Source organism: Artemia sp. Qi Xiang Cuo, chromosome 11 (genome assembly GCF_049724085.1).
Source record: "Artemia sp. Qi Xiang Cuo chromosome 11, ASM4972408v1, whole genome shotgun sequence".
NCBI classification, from domain to species: domain Eukaryota; kingdom Metazoa; phylum Arthropoda; class Branchiopoda; order Anostraca; family Artemiidae; genus Artemia; species Artemia sp. Qi Xiang Cuo.
In genome coordinates, this window is record NC_142804.1 from 62,993,305 (window position 1) to 63,014,843 (window position 21,539).

General features: G+C 37.6%; 1 protein-coding gene across 1 annotated transcript in view; it reads right to left on the minus strand.

Annotated features, from left to right (window-relative positions):
* Positions 1 to 13,392, minus strand: part of LOC148947223 (heterochromatin-stabilizing protein CFDP1-like) — a 98,509-nt gene extending 85,117 nt beyond the window's left edge. The window contains exons 1-2 of the mRNA XM_089097325.1: positions 13,260 to 13,392; positions 485 to 593 (exon numbers count right to left, since the gene is read on the minus strand). Coding sequence (XP_088953451.1) covers positions 485 to 593; positions 13,260 to 13,326 — 176 coding nt within the window. The 5' untranslated portion in view covers positions 13,327 to 13,392. The remainder of the gene's footprint in view (positions 1 to 484; positions 594 to 13,259) is intronic.
* Between the last annotated feature and the right edge of the window lie 8,147 nt (positions 13,393 to 21,539).

Consider the following 21,539-nt stretch of genomic DNA (forward strand, 5'->3'; position numbering starts at 1 on the left):
ACGATCACATAGATGGACTTCAGGTTCAACAAGGAATAATTTAAACAATAAAATACAATTAAATCATCACGTTCCTCTGGAAGATTCTTTGGCCGGATGTGTGAGGAGAAAAAAATGAGGTGTTGCCACCAACCACTCATTTCCCGCCAAAACTAAGCCAGGGTGAAGTAACATGTGTAATAAACAACGCTAAAATACAATTCAAACCTGACCCAGAGACAACCCTCGTATAGAGTCATTAAAAAAAAATAAAAAAGAAAGAGAGTAAAACAAATCAATCAGAAATAAAAAAGAAATTTAAAACTTGTCTAAATGCACTAAAAAGAGGGACGTCTTTTAGCTGACTCAGGCAGAGCGTTATAAGCAGCCAGAGGACTGAAGTCCAATCTGACTGATGATGTGAATGAAATCTGAGCATCAGAGGCGTCAAAACATGCGCAGCAAGCCTTGTTTTGGAATACCAGACAACAAAAATAATAGAAACCTTTTTCTTTTAGTTTTCTGTCCTTTTCTTTTCCGCTTCCCATTTGTCTCTTCTTCATCGTCAGAGACTTCTGATGCAGTACCAGATGCTTCCTCTTCGCTTAACTTTCCTAAAAATATTTATTACTGCAGGTAATATACAGCTTGAAAGAAGTAGATAGTAGAGTAGCAAAATTTGGAGCCTAAAATGTTCAAATGCTCTTAATGACTCTTTACCTCCTTTCCTTCTTTGAAGGTAGAAATATATGCTACTACTAACACCTCACTGCAGCACCAAGCCGCCTGGGACTAACACAGCTACGCACACTCTTCCGTCCCGATCTATTTAAAGCCTCCGTCTTTACACCCTTTCAAGAATATCCATTTTCCCTTGAATTCTTTCTTCCACCCAATTCGGGGGCAAACTGCTTTTCGTTTGGCCCTAGGTGGTTGGCCATCTAGAGTCTGTCTCTTACATAATTTTATTACATAATATAGGGTTATAAATCTACATGGGTGCACACAGGTGTCAGGCTCAAGGGGGGAGCATTTTTGTTGCTGTTATTTATATGTGTTATTATACAAGAAATTAAGGTGAAGGTATGTTATTATACAAGAAATTACGTTTTCTTTTCATTATCAAAAATCACGAGCGGCAGTTTCCGTGGCAGCCAGACTAATGAGAGATAAAGCTAATAAAGAGCTAGCTGTCACTAATTCATGCCAGTTATACAAAAAAGCTTTATTGACCCGTTAGATCTTGAAGACATACTATTGCTTGAGTGTAACAATACGTTTCTATTAGAAGTGACAAGGGTACTTGTATGATATACGCCCTACCTAATGTTCTTCTTATATCTTTCTCTGACACTCAATCCTAATGAAATATACCAAAGTAAGATAAAATGTAATACTTTAGAAACAAGTTTGGTCTATATATTTGCACATTAGGGATGGGGGTGGGTGTAAAGTATAGCGTGTATAGCTTAAACTATAGCGTGTCTGCATGCCTAATGTGTTACGTACAATTATTCTGCATATTATGCAGTAAGAATTGTTTACTAACTTCACACTGTCCAAATGCTGTACCCCCCCCCCTAATGTGCAAATATATAGCCCGAATTATATGTTTTCCATCTATTCTGTCAGTTTTCTTTGTCTTGTCTCGCGCTAAGCTAAAAGAAATTAAAAAAAAAAAAACAGATTTTATAACGCGTCAATGAATGAACTAACGCGTCAATGAATGAACTTTGTCACTAAAATATCCCATGCAACCCATGCAACCAGCGCTGGATCCAAGGAAGAGAAGGGCGAGGGGTGTAAAAATCTGAGCGAAAATTTGAGTTCAAATCTAATGAAATACAAAAGTACACGAACTTTAAAAAAAAGAATAGGAAATTATACAAAAGAGATGAAAATTTCAAGATCCTTTGGTGGGTATATGCCCTCCCCCATTCCTAAGTGTATAGTAACACTCCAAAATTTCTCAATTTCCCAAGATAATCGAGTACTGTGATCTCTTTTTCTTGTAGTGGTGAACAGATAGCATTTATGAATTGAAAGATATTCACCATTCACTATAAAATGACAAGGATACAAGAAAACAGAAATCTGTGATATTGACATCTATGCATCTTTCAAAAATCGCTGCATATCTTCATGCATTGCAAAGCCCCTCTTCACAACTGTCACATTGACAAGCAATCTAATTTGTGATTGCAACAAGAGCGTTTCAAAGTCGGTAATACTTCCTTTGTAAAACACAGATGACAAACAAGAATTCAATACATTTGCTCTAATTGAGATTCTATTGCCAAGGCTTGGTGACAAATTGTAGCCTACATAGTGTACAAATAATATTAGGGGGTTCCGCTTAACCAAAGTTTGAAAAAAAAATTGGCAACAGAGGATTGCTGGAGCTCCACCGGTACACACTCCATTTCATACAGTACACTCAAAAACATCTATCTACTTTGCTAGAAGTTTCCATTGCAGTTATTCTAGTGCTGAGAGTTTCATAAAACAAAAATTCGTCTTCTAGGTACTTGTCATATAGATATTGCCATATAGATAAACACATCTATATCTATATTGTCATATAGATAAATACAAGGTTAGGTTAAGCTATAGACATTTGCGGTTTCATCAAGCATTTCCCATGCAAGCTAGTGGTCCAAATAGCGCAGGTACCAATCTCCCGATTCTCTGCCTTCGGCCAGGAGCACTTGGGGGCAAATCATCAGACGCTTCCCGTATTTCTCCCCTAGATTTTTTCGGGTACTCATTTGGAGCTGGGTCAACTTTGGTAGAGATTACAAAGTCACACCACCGACCCCTGTCCCGCACCAAATATTCAGTGACACCAGGGCCCGAGCACCTGCCCCGAATCTTTGAGAACATTTACGACCTTATTTTATCAGACATCTTTGCTATTTGCCTCCAAAGAGTATTGTTTGGTAACTATATAAGCTTTAATTTTCGAATTCAGGAATTCCCAGACGATATGTTTCAAGCAAGGTAATATTATTTATCTTTAATTTCAAGATGTTTTTGATGAGAACTATTTTAAATCTCATCTTTTTCTGAGCCACTATAATGGAAGGGGAAAATTAGTATTGAAAAAAAAAATCTTATGTCCAAACAAACTCAAAACACTCTTTTCTTACTACCAGGAAAGTTAATTTTTTTTTTTTTATAGAATAAAAATGAAAGTTTGGGGAAGTCATGGCCTGTTATTGCAATTCAAAGACAATTTTTATGTTATTACTACTCAAAGGCTTTATTTTTTGTCTTAAAAAAGTTCAACCTTTCTTGGTAGTAAAACTAAGAAAAAATATTAAAATTTTCAACATTTGAGAAAAAAATTTATGTCAACTTTTGCTTAATATTTTTGTTTTACTTCTATTAATCTTTGATATTCCTATAATTACTTCCCACCTGTCATCATCAAAATCATTTATATTTGTAATCTCTCCAGTCTGGCAATCAATTTCGTTAGTATTACTACTGCCACTATTACTAAAAGCTGCAGCACCAAGCTGCTTGAGGCCAGCACAGTTTTGAACGCTCCTCCTTCGCCCTAATCTATTCAAGGCTTCACTTGGAACCTTCTCCAATGAAGTACCAATTTCCTTAAAATTCTTTAATATGACCTCTTCCCGCGGCCATATCCAGGGGGGTTTAATCCCCTCCCCCCCCCCCCAAATGTGTGTCTGACTCGTAAAAACGTAAAAAAAATGGATATAAACAATTTTTTTGGCGTTTTTTTAGGTTTTGGTGTAAAACCCTCCCCGAAAAAAAAACTTATGTACCCCCCCCCCCAAAAAAAAATCCTGGATACGGCCCAGAAGAGGCTCTTCCTATCCCATTTAGAAAAGACCTATTTTTCACTTGGGCCCAGATGGACGGCCAAAAAGCACAATCTTAGGTGAACTGTCATCCTTCTTCCATTAAACATGATATAGCTATCTTGACCTTTCTTTCATTATAGCCTTTGAGAAAGGGATTAAGCCATATTTTTCATACAGCTTATTATTTAATATATGGTCCGTAAAACCAGTGCATAAGGGGGGGGGGATTTCCCTAGTACTTCCAGAGTTTGCATTAAATAAAAACTAATTAAATAACGTAAAACAAAACTAAATAATGAGTTCATCATTTTAATTCAAAATGCAAAAAAGTCTTACCCGACGCCTTTTTTTACCACAGAGTGCTGCAGATTCACGAAAATGAACAGAAGGGAGCAAAAAGTAAGCGGGTAATTTTGCTGGCTTCCAATAAAAATAATGAAAAAAAAAGTATTTTACAACGAAAATAACAAAAAAGTTATTTAGAATTATTTTGAAAATTAACAAAAAAAAGGTATTGTTCAAAGTCTAGGAAAAGGGAGACAAAAAAAAATCCATATTTAGCAATTCCTCTGGAAATGCTGGAACAAATCTTCCTCGGCCTTTTGAAATACCCTTATACCAGAATCATACTTGACCACTGTCACTACTACCAGATTAGACCACTTCCAATATTCTAATCTTAGCTCACAGACTTATCTTCCTATACTCCTGCACCTTTTTATGTTGCGAAAAAAAAACCGGCAAGCATGTAGCTCAACCCCATGCAACTGAATCCATGTAACTAAACTCTCGTACAACTGAACCCCCATTTAACTGAGCCTATGTTTAGCCCAACCCCATTTGACTGAGCCCTCGTGCAACTGAACCCCTGCTTCACTCAACCCACATGCAACTCAACCCTTGCTCAACTGAACCCTTGTTCAACTAAACACCCGTTTAACTCAACCCTCATGTAGGCTAATTCAACTCCTATTTAAATCAAGCGTTATTCGACTTAACTCAACCCAAGGTCTGAAAATAAGTTTGAACTAGCACTGATCAGAAGCTCAAAATTTGCATCCTGCTTTGATCACAGTTTCCAACTTAGTTTTCCAATTCCCTAACTATGAGTTTTCAATTAGTGTCCCGATTAGTCCCCGCGAAAAAAAAATTCGCGCCATTAGGCTACTGGTGAGATGTCGGCGGCATGCCACCAGCATGCTAATTGTTCGCCGCAAACATTTATGTTTTGATCAGTCTTTCTCAAATCCCAGCTTTAATTTACAACAGATTTGGGCCTATTCACGAGTTAGAAACTTCGCGAGTCGCTAGCTGGACGCTGGTCTTCTTCGTTATTCATCAAGAGAAGTAGGAACCTGGTAGAAACGAAATGGCTGTGGCATTTCAGAACCCTTGCATAATAGTTGAAATATCTAATAGCTATGTATTCCTAACAAAATTAATTATCAAAATTAGTAGTATTTTTTTTTTCATCTAGCAACTGTCACCATCGAGAAGAACTGTCACCAATTATATCACAGCTGGGCTGGTAAGAAAATCTTTCCCCTTAGCTTCCATACCATCAAACATCCAGAAGGGATTTGGAAGGTATATCCCCTTTCAATCCTGATGTTTTGATGATGAAAATCTGTGCTCTTAAATACAAACCAACAAAATGTTGTTTTTTTTTAGCCCTTGAAGCTGGTGGCAAATCGCCAAGCTCATCAGAGCTTCTAACTCCAGCCTGTCCCTACCTGCACAGCCATCCTCTAACTTGATGCTTTCAGTAAGCCCTGTGATTCTGCAGCCATTGTGAAATACGATAGTCCCATCTGAACCAGTACAACCACGTCCCAGCAGCCAGCACTACCAAGAAAAAAAAACTTCAAGGAAAAAAGGAGGGCATAACAAAAGTGTTCATTGATACATCAGTGAAGGCCAAGATTGAAGCTGCGTTTGCTGCAAGGAACGCAAAGAAGAGGTGGAAAAGAAAAAATAAAGCAACAAAGACAAGCAAAAGAAAGAAGCAGGCTGTGAAGACATTTGGTGAGAAGACAGCACTTAGGGTGAAAATGGAACTGAAAAGGTTCAGACAGTGACTTTTGATGACAACTCAGACAATTCTCTTAAGATAGGGGTTAAGATAGTGAAAAGGAATGTGAACTTAGTTTTGATTTGGGTTGCAGTTTACAACTTTGTAGAGAGAAGGTAGAACCTACTGCAGAGGACAGTGTGACTCCTATGAGTGGTGAAGAAAGGGAGTGTGTGAAAGTGGCTGGAACAGCCAGATCATATCTACTATATGAAAGAAGATTTAGGGTAAAAACCCCAGGTAGTTGGACAGTGTGTGATTTCGGACAAATGTGCTGACTAAAATGTATCTTCTCTAGACAAGGACAGCATGCTCTTAATCTTTGACCTGATGCAGATAGCTGGGATTGTCTGACTACAATCTTATAGCCAAGCCTATTTAAATATGATTGCTCTTTTTCACAACACATGCCAGTGAATGAATCTGTCCATCATTGAGATACTTCAATTTTAAGATTCTTTATTCAAGATTGGACAGTAGCCTATTTTCCAAAATTAGACTCAAGCTAAAAATTTGTAATTACAATTAAGCGTCTACTATTAACTGTCTTTGCATTTAAAATAGTTACCATTGTATATGGGTGAAATATTCAAACTAATGCAATACTTAGTAAGAAAATTTAGACAGAGTAAGCAGAGAAAAATTAATTTGTTTGGTAGTATAATAGATATAACTATTGAAATGGTGATTAGGGAGACCTACATTAGTAGTTTACTTCCCATTCATTTCTGTTGATGTCTGAAATAGGTTCCCCTCCTGTAATTAGACACCTCCTAGTCTGCTTCTATATATTACGACTTTTTATGACAAATAAGGAAAATGTTAATTGTCCTCAATGTTAAATTCAGAATTTGACAGTTAGGAACTTGAGACTTTTCAGAACCTCCTATTTCAAGTAATGCTGCTATGTCATGGAACCAAAACCTCAGTATCTATAAACACCTGCTTATGAAAAGGACTCAAGAAATATTGATTCTTTGCTATACCAAGGTGTGTTGAAATATAGAGGTCCTAAAATCCCAAGTTCCTGGAGTTTAATCTGGTGGCTGTCTGAAAGGCAATTGTCTATTCAATGAATGTGCTACAAGAACTAGTGCTGAATAAAAACTCACCCTGGAAGCACAGGGAATTCTTGCAAACTATTTGTGTGTGCACTTGTTTGTTTAATTTTGAAAACCGCCCTTGATTTCCAAGCAGGAAAATCGAGATCCTTAACCAGACGAGAAAAGAAAATCTTCAACATTGCAGTTGACGCAATAAAGACTTGGCTCAAATAAATTCAAAGTCAGCAGAATGCAGCCGCCTCGGCCAGCGATGGGGCTCTGGGGGTGTAATGACACTTCAGCAGCAGTTGACCGGGTCTCTTGTTGGCGGCGTTCGATGCATGCACCAGCACGGTGCCGGGATCTAGTCCAGATTTGGATTTGCCTAGGGGCAAGAGAAAACACTGGTTTCATACAAGGTTCCCTATGCTCCTTCAGTTTGAGTTTTGAAACTATAGGGACTGAAATGAATGGGGTCGAATTGCACAGACACTGAGTTCAATGAGGGTTGAGTTGCCTGGGGGTTCAGTTAAATAGGGCTGAGTTTCATGAGGGCTCAGTTGAACAAGATTGAGTTGCATGAAGTTCAGTTAAATGGGGGTTGATTTGCATAAGGATTCAGTTCAATGGGTATTCAGCTGCACAAAGGTTTAGTAGCATAAGGCCTCAACTCAACAAACAGAGTCAACTCGACAAGAGTTGAGTATCCTGGTCTATCCTGGTATCATTTATTCCTAGTCTAGGTAGATGAGTATTTCTATCATTAAATCTATGATTCCAAAACAAACAAAAATCGAACTCCTAAAACACAAAAAAAAAACTCATTTTGCTTATATTTTCATTTAGGATATCCAAATTGCTTGCATAATGTATGTCTATGTGAGTTTTACTGTCCCATTTGACTTGATGTTATCCCATAGCCCTTTGCTGTTTTTTGTAGGACAAAGTCGATCAAAACAACCTATATAAGCAGGGAAAGGACAAAACCCTTCTTAACTCCTGACTCCAAACCAACTAGTAACCTTCCTTCCTACCTTAACCATGGCAATATTATTTTGCACACAGCACTAATCACTTTAATGTACTGACCTGGTATACAGACACAGACAGGACCTTTGCTAAACTTTCCTATCATCTAGGTCAAATACTTCTTTGTAATCTATAAAACTGAGAACTAAAGGAGTCTAATAATTTGTCATCCTTCATTGTTGATGCTACATAATCAAATTATTTGTGAACTATTGTCAAATTAAAAAATGGTATAGCTTCTTAAAACTGTTGGTGGTTAAATGATTATGATGTTTTAATGGATATTGGAGGTAATTTCAATGAAAAATCAGTAGTTTTTTTGTTTTTGCCAATAATAGTGCAATTTATTTTCCTACTCCTTCTCTAAAACTCATTACAAACTAGCTAATTATAAAATTTTAACTTCCATTTACAACTGATTGTAAATTTTCAAGTTAACTTTTTTAATCTTCTATTTCGTATTCCTTGCTTAAAACTTAAAACAAAACAGAAAATTAAAATTCAATACAAGTCAAGCAAGATAAAATTCAAAATAATTAAATAATTTAAAAGCTTTTTTACCTATTATAGTATGATCTGTGAAGAATTCATACTTACAAACTACATGCATGCTTGTCATAGTTATGGGATTGCTATAGAGTTAATATGTGAAGCTTATGCAAGTCTTGTAATCAATAATTGATAACTAAATGCTAATTAAATGCCCAAACTATCAAATGAAACTGAAAGCAGGTCTAGTTTTTGAACATGGCCAAAAGAATTGTAACCCAGGTCATAATATCAAAGGGTTGCTACAGTTCTCTCTGGGTTTCTTTTTTTCTGACCTGGATTGACAAAGTAAAATGACAGTTAAAAAAATGACCTCCAGTGTCAAGGCCCTGTGGAGTGTTGCAGTGAGTCATTAGTGCATCCTATAGGAGAACCCACAACATACTGATATAAAATATAAGGCTGTTATAATTAATTTCAAAACAAATATATTAAAAGCCTTACCTAACAGTTCAACAATGTTTATAATAGGCCTCCTTTGGAAATGCTTTCTGTTATATCCAAAAATAAATCAACTAAACTTATTATTATAACATTCCACTTCTTTACTAACTACAATAAGAACAAAATTCTTACCATTACCTTAGATTGCATTTTGGGCAAGATAATGTGAAGTTCAGCTGCCTCTGAGGAATCTTTCTGGTGGTGTGTCAAGGTTATAGTCAGCCTTAGCAATTTTTCCAATATTCAGCATTGACCTGGTCTTGATCAACTTCTTTTGTGAAGGATTCTAGAGTTTGAAACTGAACAGTGGCATAAGAGAAGCTGTTCCAGAGTGGAACAAGACAGACTGCCAAGAACTGTTAGCACTCTTGCTTGATGCAATAAAGGACCTGTAGTATCTAAATTTGGGAGTCTGAGTGAAATAAGACACTCATAGCAGGGCTTCTCTTGTAATGCAGGGACTAGTTTTGGTGCCCTTCTTTGAAAACTCAAGTACCTTCATATCTATCTTATACTGGGAAGATTCTAAGGTCATGTACACTCTAGAATTGGATAATATTTGTTTTATGAGCTCAAGGGCACAGGTTGCTTTTGCAGCTTGGCTTGTGTGCAACAGAGGAACAAATTTAGATACCTCTAGTATCTAAATTTGGGAGTCTGAGTGAAATAAGACACTCATAGCAGGGCTTCTCTTGAAATGCAAGGACTAGTTTTGGTGCCCTTCTTTGAAAACTCAAGTACCTTCATATCTATCTTATACTGGGAAGAGTTGAAGGTCATGTACACTCAAGATTTGGATAATATTTGTTTTATGAGCTCAAGGGCACAGCTTCCTTCTGCAGCTTGGGCTTGTGTGCGGCAGAGGAACTTGAACTCATTGTTAGCAATGAGCCCAAGTTTGCTGCATACCAGATAACAGTGTTTAATATCCAGTTTAGCATGAGTGCCTGATTGAATATTGGATAAAATACTATTTTGAATTGGCTTAAAGTAGGAATAATATCAGAGAGACATGAGAATCTGATTAACATAAACATACTGCATATTGTAAAGTAAAATTTCATTGATTTCTTTTAGATTTTGCTAGACTGAGGCTTCAGTAGAAGCCTAGAATTAGGGGACTGAGAAGGATCAAACTTAAGAAACAATGTTACAAAGTTACAGTTTAAAAAACTGTAGTTAACACATTTTGATTGTGCTTTCACTGGGTTTAAATGTCCCCCCCCCCAAACACACACACAAACACACAGAGAAAATTCAACCCCATTTTCCCCAAATGCATCTGATCAAAATTTTAAGATAGCAATTTTGTTCAAACTATTCAAAATGTCAAATAACCATATCTCCAGGTTTGACAACCCTCTTTCTAGGCCTGGGGGCAAGGGCTGTAAGCAATACAAGTTGCACAGTGTTAACATATAAGCTTTTATGAGAAGGGTGTTTATACAAACTGTGGAGGGGAGAGATGCCTCAAAGGATGTATTTTAATGTCAAAACATCCTAACTCTCATTGAACCTTTAGATAAATACAAAACTAGTTCTAAGGCAGGGGGGAAGTAGAAATTGACATTTAATCCCTTTTGATTTCTGGTATATGCTTTTATTAAGAAAGTCAAGAGTAACATTAAACCCTAAAAAGTAGTAGACTTTATTCTGTATAGGAGGGGGGCTGCCCCTTTTCATCCCCAACCTTCCCCTTGCCATTGTAGAAACATCAGAGGATGTTCATTTATAGTAAATTGAGAGTTAAAGTCCTTTTTTATAAGTGAAAAGGGATTAAAGACCAGCTAGCCCCTGTCCTAAAACTATATTTGATATCTGGTCCTTTTGTTATCCCATTGAACACCTGATCAACATTTTTATTACTACCCATTTTGTACTTTCTCCATGGCTGCTCAATTTTGTGTGTAGTTGGAATTTCCCCAGGGTGGGGAGAACACACCAGTAATATATGGGGAGAACACACCACCACACCTAATGTGCAAATATATGCCCCAAATTGGTATATATAGGGGTAGGGGTGAAATTCATTTCTGACAAAAATGATTATTACATTTGGAAAGAGCATAAAAAAAGACATTGAGTGGTATTTTTACTTTATTTATAAGTCAATAATATGAATAATGAAAAATGTACCTATATTTGCACATTAGGGGGGGGGGAGCGTAAGCTTACCTCTAATTTACATGAGAAATAAAATTCCCCCCTAATGTGCAAATATATACCCTGAATTGGTATATATAGGCTAGGGGTAGGGGTAAAATTCATTTCTGACAAAAATGATTATTATATTTGGAAAGAGCATAAAAAAAGGCATCAAGTGGTATGGTTACTTTATTCATAAGCTGGTAAATATTTACCAAATCATATTATTGAGTTATGACTAAAGTGAATATACCACTTGATGCCTTTTTTCATGCTCTTTATAAATATAATAATCATTTTTGTTTGGAATGAATTTCAGCCCCCACCCCTATATATACCAGTTCAGGGTATATATTTGCACATTAGGGGGGTGGGGGTGTTGTAAATTTTATTTCTGCTATAAATGAGAGGTAAGTTTAAAATTTCCCCCACCCCCCTAATTTGCAAATATATACCCTGACTTGGTATATATATGGGAGGAGGTTAAAACTAATTTCTGACAAAAATGATTATTGGCCTATATTTGTAAAGAACATAAAAAAAGGCATTGAGTGGTATATTCACTTTAGTTGTAACTCAATAATATGATTTGGTAAATATTAACCCATAAGCCAATAATATGAACAACAGAAAATTTACCAGGGATTGTAACATATAGTGGTGTAATTTTTTCAAAATCCTGGGGGGGGGGCAAAGTTGGAGCCAATTTTTTTAAATCAAGTGAAGGTGATAGCAAAAACTGAAAAATGACTAATTTATTACCATAAAGGCAAAGAGGGCAAGCTGATGTTTGTGGGGGGCTTTGGTCTGGAGGGGGCAGATGTCCTCCCTACCCCATATCCAATTATGCCCCTGGTAATATATGTAACTTTATCAATAGGCTAATAAAGGGTAAAGTTCTACCAAATCATATTATTGAGTTAGGACTAAAGTGAATACACCATTCAATGCCTTTTTTATGCTGATTACAACTATAATAATCATTTTTATTGGAAATGAATTTCAGCCCCCCTATATATACCTAACCTAACTCTGAATTGGCATATATAGGGGGTGGGGTAAAGTTCTACAAAATCATATTATTGAGTTAGGAATAAAGTGAATACACCATTCAATGCCTTTTTTTTTGCTGATTACAAATATAATAAGCATTTCTATCGGAAATTAATTTCAGCCCCCCCCCCCCTATATAGGCTATACCTAACCTAACCCAACCTAACCCTGAATTGGCCTATATAAGGGGGGGACTGAAATTCATTTCTAATAGAAATACTTAGGCCTATTATATTCATAATCAGCATAAAAAAGGCATTGAATGGTGTATTCACTTTTGTCCTTACTCAATAATATGATTTTGTAGAACTTTACTGGGTCAATATATACAAAATCATATTATTGAGTTAGGACTAAAGTGAATACACCATTTGATGCCTTTTTCTATGCTGATTACGAATATAATAAGCATTTCTATTGGAAATTAATTACAGCCCCCCCCCTATATAGGTCAATTCAGCGTTAAGTTAGGTATATCCTATATAGGGGGGGGGCTGAAATTCAATTCCGATAGAAATGCTTATTATATTCATAATCAGCATAAAAAAAGGCATCAAATGGTGTATTCACTTTAGTCCTAGGCCTAACTCAATAATATGATTTTGTATATATTGACCCTTTACCAGGGGGGGGGGGCTGAAATTCATTTCTTATAGAAATGATTATTATATTTGTAATCAGCATAAAAAAAGTCATTGAATGGTATATTCACTTTAGTCCTAACTAAATAATATGATTTGGTAGAACTTTACCTAATAAAGAGCATACAATTAGCAATTGAAGACTTCCTCTCCTTTTTCTTTAGCATATCTCCTTCTGGAGAGCTGCTCAGCAACTCAGCACCTTAACCAGCATCTCTCTTTATAGCCTATGCAGTGGCATCATTCATGAAAATTCAGAGGGGGAATAAAATCTGTTTTTCAATATCTAAGGAGGCAAATTTGTTGATTTTTCCCATGAAAATACCAAATAAAAAGGCATATTAACCCCCTTCCCAAAAAAAAGAAGATATTTCTCAAAATCTACCCATCCCCTAATTAACATCACTATCAGAATGATGCCGAGACGCATGTGGCCTAACATTGGAAGTTGAGACACAAGTTTAAACTCAACCTTGCTCAAGTTCTGGATTAAAATCTTCATCACTGCTGTCTGATGAGTAATCTTCATCCAAGTTCATTTTGATATTTCCACTAGTTCTTCTAATGATATTTGAAACTTTTGAAACACGTTTCAAAAGTTTTAATGTTTTGAAACAACGCAACTTTTTAGTACTGAAATGCAGAAAAATCGCCGGTAAACGGTCAGATTAATTCAGATAGCAAAGAAACAAACTTACCTGTATAGTGTATAGTCAGAATTGCATCCTGAATCAAAATTTAACATCCATTTGAGGTCGAAATGAACTTAACCCCCATTCCTATACATACCAATTCAGGGTATATATTTGCACATTAGGGGGGTAGGGCAAAATTCAAACTTACCTCTATAGTCAGAATTGCATCCTGAATCCAATTCTTAACATTTATTTCCGACGCAAATGAATGTTAAATTTAATTTCAGGATGCAATTCTGGCTATGGGGGTAAGTTGGTTTTTTAGCTATCTGAATAATGGTGGCCGGCGTTTACCCCCCCCCCCGTCGATTACCCCTCCCCCCAAAAATACCCCCCCCCCCCCCATGGAAAAGAAGCCTTTCCAAATTTGGGAATTTTATTTGAGTTTTATTTTTTAATTTCCTTAGGGGGAAGGAATTTTGGTACTTGTGTTTTATGCGCCACTCACTCAAGTTTACGCTGTGTAAAATTCGAGAACACACCGTTTTTTTGTTAGTTTCTACGTTACTTTAAAAATAAATTTGGGCTTTAGATTTGCACATTAGGGGGGAGGTAAAGTATAGTGGGTCGGCATGCAAAATGTGTTTGGTACCATTATTTTGCATATTAGATAGAGAGATAAATAAATGTATTTTAAAGCCAAATATACGGCCATGAACATAATAATATACTTTACTTACTTAAAGCTCTTGCTCGGCAGCGTCGCCAGCGTAGAGGGAACCAGTCGTCAGCGCCGTCAGTCTTCTCCAGAGTGGTCGGTTCAGGGTGAGGGTTGTCACTTCAGCCGGGTTGATGTTTCTGGAGGCGAGCCGATCACGGATGATGTACGCCCATCTGGTGCGTGGTCTTCCCCTAGGACGCCTCCAGCCGTTTGCAGCTGGGTCGAAATCGAAGATGAGCCAGGCGGGTGTTCGGGCAGGCAGACGGATAAATGAATATGGTGAATGGAGGGAGGGGGGGTGTTTAACCCCCTGGAAAATCACCCCCATGAAAAATACCCCCTCCTTGAAAATAACCTGTCGGAAAAAACCTTCCTCCATGTGGAAAATAAGGCTTCTAAATTTGAAACTTTTATTTGAGTTTTTTTTTCGTTGAAAAGTGCTAAGAAACGGGAAAAAGAGGAATTTACGCACCAGAAGTATCTTAAAAACTTAGAAAAAAAAACACAAATCCATTTATGTTGAAAAGACTTGCATATCAACTTCGGCAATTTTTGGCAGTAGCGGGTGCCAAATTAAAAAAAAATTGAAGGAGAAAAAAAATGTAGGCGAACAATCATCAAAATTAAGCTAAACCATATGGCACCAAAAACTTTAAGAATGTTTGGCCATCCTTTGAAAGGATAGTTGGATTTGAGAACCAACAAATTCTAAATTATTTAACTTTTTACGGACAAAAGCGTTGTCAAATTCTACGAGTTTGTTTTTCTTATCTTCCAAGTTTAAAACTACCACACATCACCATTCACAAATAAATGAAACCCAAAATGAACACAAATTACAATAGATAGCCTAGTCAAACTCAAAACGAGTAAAAAGTAAAAGGAGTATGGCTGACAACACCCATGTCTTCTTCAGACCAGAAAATAATTTGCACTTTACTATAAAAAAAAATAATAACCGTGTATTTTCAGTTTGATATACATATTCTGATACCTATTCCTTATAATCTTAATACTTCTTTATTTGTATTTTCAAATTTTTATGAATACAAATAGTTACAATAAAGTTTAGCTTAATAAATAGGCAACTGACTAGTAACATGGATATCTTCAGACAAATCAAGAAAACAAGCACTAAAAGGCAAAAACAATGGAAAGAAAGAGTAGAGGCCATCCTAGTGTGAGTATAATTCAAACCAAAATTAAACTAGGTCAATAATTCGTATGTCCCTACACCCTGGCAAGAAATGATTTTCAAAACACATTTTTTCATTGACGAACCACTTTTTGGAATTAGATAACGGCAGGTTAAATTTATTTGCAACATAGGAGATCCGGTACCTTAACCCTAGAAAGGTAAGCTTCCCAAAAAGTTACGTAGATGGTAAGCTTTCGTAAAAATTACTACTTGCAGAAACATTGACTTTTAAAACTCATCACTTAGCTATATTTTAAAAGTAAGTGGGAATTATTGAAAACATCTTCAGATAATATTTTACACAGCACAAAAGGTTACTTTCATTTCTAGGACTCACATGGTATGCATGACTTCGCACGGTGCTCACCGCAGAACGGCTTTTTGCAGTGGTTGCAAAAATTGGTAGTCATTCGGCGAATGCGCGCTGGGCAGAGGCTGCAGGTCGTTCTTCTCCCTTCCACAGACGTTCCTGAATGTATTTCACCTGTCACCTCCATTGTTTGACTGATATCGAGTCTGATCGAGCGCTGCAAAGTGGGGGTTTCTAAGCGAGTGGTCATATGCAGCTGGGTCAACTCTTTGAACAGAACATTCATGAAATCTTTTCGTGAAACTGGTCTTCCACCAGATTTGGAGATATTGAAGGAGTAGATGACATAACTGTTGATACACGCGATGTTGATCAGCCCATAAAACATGCACATGGGCCACCTGTTGGTATTTTGAGCCGCTGACATTGAACTACACATTTGGTCAAATGTGTCTACACCGCCTTTGGTGTTATTGTAGTACTCGATGATCTCAGGCTTCTTGCTTTGATACGTGATACTGGTACCCTCATGGCAAGTTGACAGAAGAAGGACCATTTTTGATGGCTTAGGAAGATATGACACTAGAGTCAGCTCCCGATTGAAACAGAACATAGAGGCTCCTGTGATTCTCCCTTTGCTTACAAGCAGCTCTTCCTGAAGGTCTCTCTTGTTTTTTTGTACTGTACCAACTGTAGTCAGTCGATACGGTTCTTTCAGTAGTTCTGTTGCAAATGGAATCGATGTAAACAAGTTGTCAGTCGTGACATTTCTATTTGTCAGTGTGAAAAATTTTTAAATAGCCAAATTCAGCATTTTCATGTGCTATTTCATCACGAAATTTGCTACGAAGCTTGTCAACACGGTTAAAAAAATGATCTAACCTCATTGTCCGAAGAAGCTTACTAATTAACAAGTTTTGGTCAAAAAATCACTTTTCCTGAAATAGGAGAAAAAGTTAAGTAGATGGTAAGCTTTCGTAAATTTTACTACTCACCCTTAATATCTCCCCAACCGGTTCAAACAATAAAACCTCGGTGACGGCACAAGAACTGGCTAGTCATAATATTAGCATATCGGGGAGGTCGGTTCGCGCAATGCATCCGTTTCCATGGCAACCGCGAAAAAGTGTTTTTGCGTCGTAAAATTTACGAAGGCTTACCCTTCTAGGGTTAATGAAAATCTAGCCCCTTCTGACTTAATTAAACAAAGATTAAGCTTCTTGGAGCGAACCAGGACAGAAAGAACGGGGACCTAGACAAATATCTCACCATGGAATGTTCAGTTGGAAATTGTGTGTCATAGGCAGCAAGCTAGCGCTGCCTAAGTAAAGAATGATGTGGCCACAATGTGTTTTTTTTTCTTCTTCTTCTTTCTTCGACAGGCATTTCGTATCGAAGGAGTTGTCGTAGAAACTTCAAAAAGGGCTCATTCGATTGGAAATTGGGGTGGCTAGTGCCATTTTTAATAGTCAATAGTGATTGGAGGGCAAATAGCCCCCCCCCCGCCACGCCCATCATTCCCCCAAACAAATCCAATCAAAATTTGGAGATAGCCATTTTGTTGAGCGTGGTTGATTTCCTGATAGAAAATATCTTTTTGAAGAGGACACTTCCCCACAACCCTCCGGGCAAGGGTTCTGAGTTATGCCCTGAGGGCATATAAGAACAATGTTGGCACAATGTACCATATATTATAATTTTAATTTAAAGCAGCGCACTTCATATGGAAGGGGTCGTCGTAGAGACTACAAAAGGGGCTCATTCGATTGGAAATAGAGAGTTTTTGGGCCCTTTTTAATAGTCGAAATTGATTGGAGGGCAACTAGCCCCCCCCCCCACGCCCAACATTCCCCCAAACACATCCAATCAAAATTTTGAGATAGCCATTTTGTTCAGCGTAGTTGATTTCCAGATAGAAATGTGTTTTTCAGGAGGACACTCCCCCACAACCCTCAGGGCAAGGGTTTTAAGTTATGCCCTGGGGGCATATAAGGTTTTTATATAAGGCGTTGTCGTAGAAACTTCAAAAAAGGCTCATTCGATTGAAAATTCAAAGGGCTAGTGCCTTTTTTAATAGTCCAAAGTTATTGGAGGGCAACTACCCCACCCCCTCACACCCATTATTCCCCCAAACACATCTAATAAAAATTTTGAGATTGCCATTTTGTTCAGCGTAGTTGATTTCCAGATAGAACATATGTTTTTGAAGAGGACATTCCCCCACTACCCTCAGGGCAAGCGTTTTAAGTTATGCCCTGGGAGCATATAAGGTTTTTATAGAAGGCGTTGTCGTAGAAACTTCAAAAAAGGCTCATTCGATTGAAAATTCAAAAGGCTAGTGCTTTTTTTAATAGTCCAAAGTTATTGGAGGGCGACTAGACCCCCCCCCCCACGCGCATCATTTCCCCAAATACATCCAATCAAAATTTTGAGATAGCCATTTTGTTCAGCGTAGTTGATTTCCATATAGAAAATATTTTTTTGAGGAGGACACTCCCCCACATCCCTTAGGGCAAGGGTTTTAAGTTATGCCCTGAGGGCATATAAGAACGATGTTGGCACAATGTACTATTTGTTATTTTTTCCTTTAGAGCTGGGCACTTCATATGGAAGTGGTCGTCGTAGAAACTTCAAAAGGAGCTCATTCGATTAGAAATTAAGAGTTCTAGTGGCCTTTTTAATAGTCGAAAGTGATTGAAGGGCAACTAGCCCCCCCCCCCCACTCCCATCATTCCCCAGAACATATCCAATCAAAATTTTGAGATTGCCGTTTTGTTCAGCGTAGTTGATTTTCAGATAGAAAATATGTTTTTGAGGAGGACACTCCCCCACAACCCTCAGGGCAAGGGTTTTAAGTTATGCTCTGGGGGCATATAAGATTTTTATACAAGGCGTTGTCGTAGAAACTTCAAAACAGGCTCATTCGATTGGAAATTCGGAGGGCTAGTACCCTTTTTAATAGTCGAAAGTGATTGGGGGACAACAAGCCCCCTCCCCCCTCACGCCCATCATACCCCCAAACACATCCAATCAAAATTTTGAGATAGCCATTTTGTTCAGCGTAGTTGTTTTCAGATAGAAAATATGTTTTTGAGGAGGAAACTCCCCCACGACCTTCAGGGAAAGGGTTTTAAGTTATGCCCTGGGGGCATATAAGGTTTTTTTAGAAGGTGTTGCCATAGAAACTTCAAAAAAGGCTCATTTGATTTGAAATTCAAAGGGCTAGTGCCCTTTTTAATAGTCGAAAGTGATTGGGGGGCAACTAGCCCCCCCTCACGCCCATCATCTTCCCAAATACATCCATTCAAAATTTTGAGATAGCCATTTTGTTGAGCCTAGTTGATTACCACATAGAAAATATGTTTTTGAGGAGGACACTCCCCAACAGCGCTCAGGGCAAGGGTTTTAAGTTATGCCTTTGGGTTATATTGGGTTTTTAAAGAAGGTGTTGTCGTAGAAACTTCAAAAAAAGCTCATTCGATTAGAAATTCAAAGGACTAGTGCCCTTTTAATAGTCGAAAGTGATTGGAGGCAACTAGCCCCCCCCCCCGCCAATCCTTCCCCCAAATATATCCAATAAAAATTTTGAGATAGCTATTTTGTTCAGCGTAGTTGACTTCCAGATAGAAAATATGTTTCTGAAGAGGACACTCCCCCACAACCCTCGGGGCAAGTGCTTTAAGTTATGCCCTTAGGGCATATAAGGACAGTGTTGGGACAATGTACTATGTATTATTTTTTTCCTTTAGAGCAGGGCACTTCATATGGAAGGGGTCGTTGTAGAAACTTCAAAAGGGGCTCATTCGATTGGAAATTGAGAGTTCTAGTGCCCTTTTTAATAGTCGAAAGTGATTGAAGGGCAACTAGCGCCCCCAAGCCCATCATTCTCCCAAACATATCCAATCAAAATTTTTAGATAGCCATTTGGTTCAGCGTAGTTGATTTCCAGATAGAAAATATGTTTTTGAGGAGGACACTCCGCCACAACCCTCACGGCAAGGGTTTTAAGTTATGCCATGGGGGCATATAAGGTTTTTATAGAAGGTGTTGTCGTAAAAACTTTAAAACAGGCTCATTCGACTGCAAATTCGAAGGGCTAGTATCCTTTTTAATAATCGAAAATGATTGGAGGCCAACTAGCCCCCCCCCCCCACGCCCATCCCCCCCCCCAAACACATCCAATCAAAATTTTGAGATAGCCATTTTGTTCAGCGTGGTTGATTTTCAATTAAAAAATATGCTTTTGAGGAGGAAACTCCCCCACAACCCTCAGGCAAGGGTTTAAAGTTATGCCCTGGGGGCATATAAGGTTTTTATAGAAGGCGTTGTCGTAGAAACTTCGAAAAGAGCTAAATTAATTATAGTAAAGATTGAAGTGGGGATAATGTATTATTTTTGTTGTTGTTGTTGTTTAGACCAGGGCACTTCGTATCGAAGGAGTTGTCGTGGGAACTTCAAAAAGGGCTCATTGGATTGAAAATAGAAAAGGCTGATGCCCTTTTTAATAGTCGACAGTGATTTGAGGGCAACTAATCCCCCTTCCACTCCCACCCTCCCACGCCCACCCTCCTACGCCAACCCTCCCATTTCTGCTCTTAAAATTTAACCAAATCACAATACTTCTGGTGTGTCCAAGATATCACAGCAATTAAGCATATTTTTTTTTGCGAATGGTATAATGTTTTCCATTTTAGGTCAACTAGAGGAGGTGTGAAATTGAATTTAACAGTGCAATTTTTTGCCAGAATTATATAAGGGTGTACGCCGTTAAAACTGCTGAAAATTTTTCTCCAGCTTACAAATAGCAGGCCAAACTATAAAGTCTTAAAAAACGAAAATATTTGAAGTATTATTTTCCTATACTAGGAAAACACCATGTCAATATAAAACGAACAGAAATTAATTTTAGAAACTTTTTCCACAATATAGGTTTTTCAAAGAAAAGTAAAGAACTCTATTTGACAAAAAGTGAGCAAAAATAAAATCAAATAATCTACCAAGCGTTAACCTACCACAAATCAGCATCGATATCTCAATGAAACCCAAAACGAACAGAAATTACAATATATAACCGAGTCAAACTCAAAACGAGCAGAAATTAAAATAAGTTGGGCGCAAAACCCCTATGCCTTCCCAAGGCCAGAACAAAACTTGCACTTTACTGAAAAAAATATAAATGTTTTTACTTTTATAACTTTAATAAATCAAATAATTTTAACATTTTGGTTACTAAATATCAGTATATGTAGATTATATCGCGCTGCCTAAGCAAAGAACGATGTTGGTATAATGTATTATTCTTTTTACTTTAGACCATGGCACTTCGTATCGAAGGACTTGTCGTAGAAACTTCAAAACGGGCTCATTCGATTGGAAATTAGAGTCGCTTGGGCCCTTTTTAATAGTCGAAAGGGATTGGAAGGCAACTAACACCCCTTCTACGCCCAGCAATTCCCCAAACACATCCAATCCAATTTTTGAGATAGCCACTTTGTTCAGAGTAGTTGATTTCCACATAGAAATTATGTTTTTCAGGAGAACACTCCCCCACAACCCTCAGGGCAAGGGTTGTAAGTTTTCCCTGGGGGCATATAAGATTTTTATAGAAAGCGTTGTCGTAGAAGCTTCAAAAAGAGCTCATTCGATTGGAAATTCAAAGGGCTAGTGCCCTTTTTAATGGTCGAAAGTGATTGGAAGACAACTAACACCCCTTCCACGCCCACCATTTTCCCAAACATATTCAATCAAAATTTTTAGATAGCCATTTTGTACAATGTAGTTGAAAGTTTTGGAAATTATGTCTTTGAGCAGGAAACTCCCCCCACAGTCTTCAGGGCAAGGGTTATAAGTTCTGCCCTGGGGACATAACTTATAAGGGCACAATTGCC